The 4,971-nt window shown below is 33.6% G+C and overlaps 1 protein-coding gene across 1 annotated transcript; it reads left to right on the top strand.

The window, feature by feature from the left end:
• Positions 1 to 3,257: 3,257 nt before the first annotated feature.
• LOC112707523 (3-ketoacyl-CoA synthase 5) lies at positions 3,258 to 4,971 on the top strand. The gene has a single exon (XM_025759285.3). The coding sequence runs from the start codon at positions 3,439 to 3,441 to the stop codon at positions 4,879 to 4,881; it is 1,443 nt and encodes a 480-aa protein (XP_025615070.1). The 5' UTR covers positions 3,258 to 3,438; the 3' UTR covers positions 4,882 to 4,971.

The raw sequence follows: 4,971 nt of genomic DNA, 5'->3' as shown, positions 1-4,971 counted from the left end.
TGACCACAAATTTTGGCTGAGTTGTCATTGTCCATCAAGACTTCTCTATTGTTCACTTCTTCATATGTTTTGAATTGGTTGCGATCATTGCAAACGTGAACAGTAGCCCCATAATCTAACCACCACTCAAGTGATTTTCCTTGTGTTGCTATATTGACTTCTGTAACCATGCCAATATGCATATTTTGTACTTTTTCTGCAACCATAGCAATTAGATCCTTCTCTTCCACTAAGTTGGTCTTTGGTGCTTCCTTTTTCAGAAGTCTACATTCTTTGATATAGTGTCCTTTCTTGTGACAATGATAACATTCTCTTTGTCTCTTCTTATCTTGCTTTGAATCTTTAGAGAACTTTCTTTTCTTCTTATTGGTGTTGTTTTCACCAATATGATTCACTTTAGAACTTTGAAAAAGATACACAGCATCACGTTTTCGAGTTTCCTCCTCTATACGTATATGCCTTAATAATTTTTCAATTGTGAAGTCCTCGCCAAGATGTAAAAGTTTCTTCCTATAACCATTCCAAGATGAAGGCAATTTTGAAATAATTGCTCCAACTTATAATGATTCAGGGATCATCACTTGTAGATCACGAAGTCTACTTACAAGGATTTGTAATTCATGAATGTGATCCATGACAGGCATAGTATCATTTATAATAAATTCAAAATATTTCATCATAATAAACTTATCTGTTCCTTGTCGTTCGGTATTGTACTTTTCTTCAAAAGATTTCCAAATCTCCAATGGTAATTGAATTGACATGTAGAGATCATAGAGTCGGTCGGATAAAGTGTTGAAATATGACCTCGACATGCAAAAGTATCTTCATCACGTTTCTTCTTCAATTGAATGATCTTTTCTTTCTCTTCTGGTGTGATATTTTAGTGGCATCGGCAATTGGTGTAGTCTTTGGGTCAATCACATATGCAAGATTGAGAACCGAAAGAAGGAACATCATCTTGTCCTTCCAACGGTTAAAGTTTGTTCCATCAAAGCGATCTAACTTGACAAACTCTTGATTCATGACCTTGAACGTGGTGTTTTGATCCTGTGCCATCTTCAACAAATATCTCTCTAAAATTGTTGAGTATATTAGTATGAGAAGATGACAAAATCTTATATTTGTGTAGTGGTTTCAAGGCACGATTAGATCACTTTCTTTAGAGAGATATCGATGAATCTGAGTAATGTCATCAAATTTGTTAAATATATAATTATTTATATATTTTTATTGATTTTAATTTTTAAAATAAGTAATTGTATGATATAATATCAAGATTTTTATAATATAAAAAAACTTAGAATTTAACCTTTATTACACAAAAGAAAAAATTTAACATAAAACAAAAACAAAAAGAAAAAACCTTTGCAAAAAAAAACTATAAAATAAGAAAATTAATAAAGTAATAAAATAAAAAATTAATTATTATTAAATTTGTAACTTCATATCATGTATAACTCTTTATATTTTAATTAAAAGAGTGATTATATTCTTACTTTTTCATTTTAGAAGGATTTGATCCCAAATGTTTAATTTATACATTCAAAAAAAAAAAAAAAAACTCTTAGTACAATAGTAAATATAATAATTATTCATATATGATATATCCTTTATTCTTTTCAGTTTTAACTTTTCAAACAAGTTAAATAATTTCAGGACAAAATTAAATATCTTGTCCCAATTTATGATATTCCGATTTCCGAAGGGTTTCATAGCAGGTTAGCACCCTGGGGTAAAATGTTGTAGGCTCCAATGAACAAATCTCACCTAAAATGCGGGAATAATAATTACTTTCAACCATATTCTATTTTTTTTCCAACCATCATATAAAATATTTTTTTCATTAATAAAGGATAGCCCGTATATCTATGAACATGCATGTGCATTACCAAAGGAGGGCCAAACTATGATATTCTTAATATGATGAAAGAGGAAGTTTTAAATGAGAGTAAGGAATTAAAAAAGGTAGACACTAGACAGTAGCCACCTGAAGTTAGGTGTACTAGACTTAGTGTTTAAGTTGCATTGTTAGATGAGTTATGAGTTAGGAGAAAGTATCTGTAAACCACTCTATATGTGGTCAATTTGAATAATTTTTTTAAAATTTTTGAAACATTTTTTTAAAAAAATTATTTTAAAATTTTTAAAATTAAGATTAGAATAAAAAATAGGCGCTATCCAACCTTAACCCCTCTCTCCACGGCTGCGATTCCTCTCAAACGCTCACAAGATCCATTGCCCCTTCCGTGCCGCTACGTCCTCCCCCACAGCCCTTTTTTCCGTGGCACTGCGTCCCTTCCTCTCCAATCCTAATCACTGCGACACCGCACCTCTCCATGCAACACCCCCCACCCACCTCTCTCGCTGCAATGCGCGTGCTTTCCCTGCAACTTGTCATTTCGTGACGCTGCACCCTCTCCTCCGAACCTTCTCATTCTTCTTCTTAAGTTTTGAATAATTTTAATTATTAGTTTTAGATGTTTCTTAATGTCTCATTTTATTTAGTTTTGAATTTTTTAAAAATAATTTTGGATTTTTTTGTTAAGTCTTAAGATCTTTCTATATTTAAAAGTGATGCGTTTTTTCTTTATTATAATTAAAATTTTTTTGAATAATTTTACAATAATTTTGGATTTTTTTATGGTTGTTTTGGATTTTTTTTGTTTTAGAATTTAGATTTTTTAATTATTTTAGATTTTTTATAATTGTTTTAAATTTTTATTTAGTTTTCGAATGATTTTTTTTAATAATTTTGGATGTCTCATTCTATTAAATTTTGAATTTTTTTAAATAATTTTGGATACTCTCTTTTGTTAAATCTTAGATATTTTTATATTTAAAGGTGATGCGTTCTTTTTTACTATAATTTAAAAAATTTGAATAATTTTTTATAATAATTTTAGATATTTTTTATTATATTTCGGATATTTTTTTGGTTATATTTTAGATATTTTTTTATTTTTTGTGATTTTTTTATTAGTTGCTCCTAGTTGATTACTTAATAGAATTGGTATGTTAATTATACAATAATTACCATAAATCCATAATGCTTAAAAAGTGGAGTTAAACTTGTAAAAAAACTTAAAAATTAATATTTAATTTAAAAAATATAAAATAAAACCACTTTTAAATATTTAAAATTTATTATAAAAAATAAATTAAACAAACACTAGACACTAAGACACTAACTTGTACCAACGAATTGACCTAGTTATATAGAGTCGGTGCATGCAGCTATATAAAGCTTTGCATCACAGCATCAGCGTGTTAAGTAACTGAGATCAATCAATACAATTCATAATACCTCATACATACACGTTCTCTTCTCTATTCTCTCTCTGTCTGATCTGTTATCATTTATGTAATTCTACCCTTCTATTTCTCTTTAGCTTTTACTTGTGTAGAGCGCACCTATAAGCTCAATTTGGCGCAACAATGGAACCTATTCCCGAGCAAAGCCATGCTTCTCTCTTATCAAAGCTTCTCCTCTCAAAACTCTCACACATCATGTGGTCTTGTACCCTCTTTTTTGTTGCATCTTCTGAACTGTTTCTAATCCTCCAAAAACTGGAACCCAAGCTCCATTTTCTGCCTCTATGTTTTCTACTTATCTGTTTCCTATTGAAGTGGCTTCTCTCAAGGCCTTCTCCCGTTTACATTGTTGACTTCTCGTGCCTTAAACCTCCTAACTATTGCAGAGTGCCATTTGCGGCATTCATTGAGAACGCTTCACAGTTTAAACTCTTTGAACCAAAAAGCTTAACTTTCATGGCCAAAGCCCTCCAAGCTTCTGGACAAAGCGAAAATACTTACCTTCCCTCTCCATTACACTTCATCCCTCCAAAAACAGACCAGAACGAAGCCATTAGAGAGGTTCACAAGCTTCTCTTCCCCATCATTGACGACCTCTTCGCAAAAACCAATGTTTCACCAATTGACATAGACATACTCATAGTTAACTGCAGCTGCTTTTGTCCCTCTCCTTCTCTGTCCTCCATTGTCATCAACAAGTACTCCATGAGAAGCGACATCAAGAGCTTCCACATCTCTGGTTCGGGTTGCAGTGCAAGTGCACTCGGCATAGACATGGCTCAGAGACTTCTGAGAGTACACAAGAACTCAACCGCCATGGTTCTAAGCACAGAGATTCTGTCAACAGGTTGGTACACCGGCAACGAGATACCCAAGTTGATCCTCAACTGCATCTTCCGGATGGGAAGCGCAGCCATTCTTCTCTCCAACAAGAATGAATTAAAGAAAAATGCAAAATACAGGGTTCTTAGGACACTAAGAACCCAAAGCGCCTTCCTAGACGACGGTTATCTTTCTGCTATATTGGAAGAAGATTCCGTCGGAAAACGCGGATTTAGCGTAAGGAAGAACGTGCTTCACGTGGCTCGAGAAGCCCTTCGTTCAAACATAACCGCTCTTGGTTATCAAGTGTTGCCTCTCTCGGAAACGCTTCGGTATGTTATGTCCCTCTTTAAATTGAGGATCTTGAAGAAGGATTCCAAAGGCAAAGGGATTTACGTTCCGAATTTCATGAGCGTGATACAACATATTTGCTTGCCTTGTACGGGCATGAGCGTTATAAGGGAAACGGGAAAAGCGCTGAGGCTTTCTGAAAGAGATATTGAACCTGCATTGGCCACAATGCACAGGTTCGGGAACCAGTCTTCTTCGTCATTGTGGTATGAACTTGCGTACCTGGAAGCCAAGCAAAGGGTTAAAAAAGGTGACACTGTTTGGTTGCTTGGTATGGGGAGTGGTCCCAAGTGCACTAGTGTGCTTCTCAAGTCTGTTACGCCTCTATCTGGTGAACCCAACAATGCTCCATGGGCAGATTGTATTCAACACTACCCTTTGTTAATTCATTAAAATTATCACGTTCTGTTTCTCCCTTGGAGGACCCTGTCTCTAATATTAATGAGTAAAATACGCAAATTAAATAAATGAGATTTAATATTA

The sequence above is a fragment of the Arachis hypogaea genome, chromosome 8 (assembly GCF_003086295.3).
Source record: "Arachis hypogaea cultivar Tifrunner chromosome 8, arahy.Tifrunner.gnm2.J5K5, whole genome shotgun sequence".
Lineage (NCBI taxonomy): Eukaryota > Viridiplantae > Streptophyta > Magnoliopsida > Fabales > Fabaceae > Arachis > Arachis hypogaea.
Note: the sequence above shows the minus strand (reverse complement) of the source record. Positions and strands in the feature narration are given on the sequence as shown.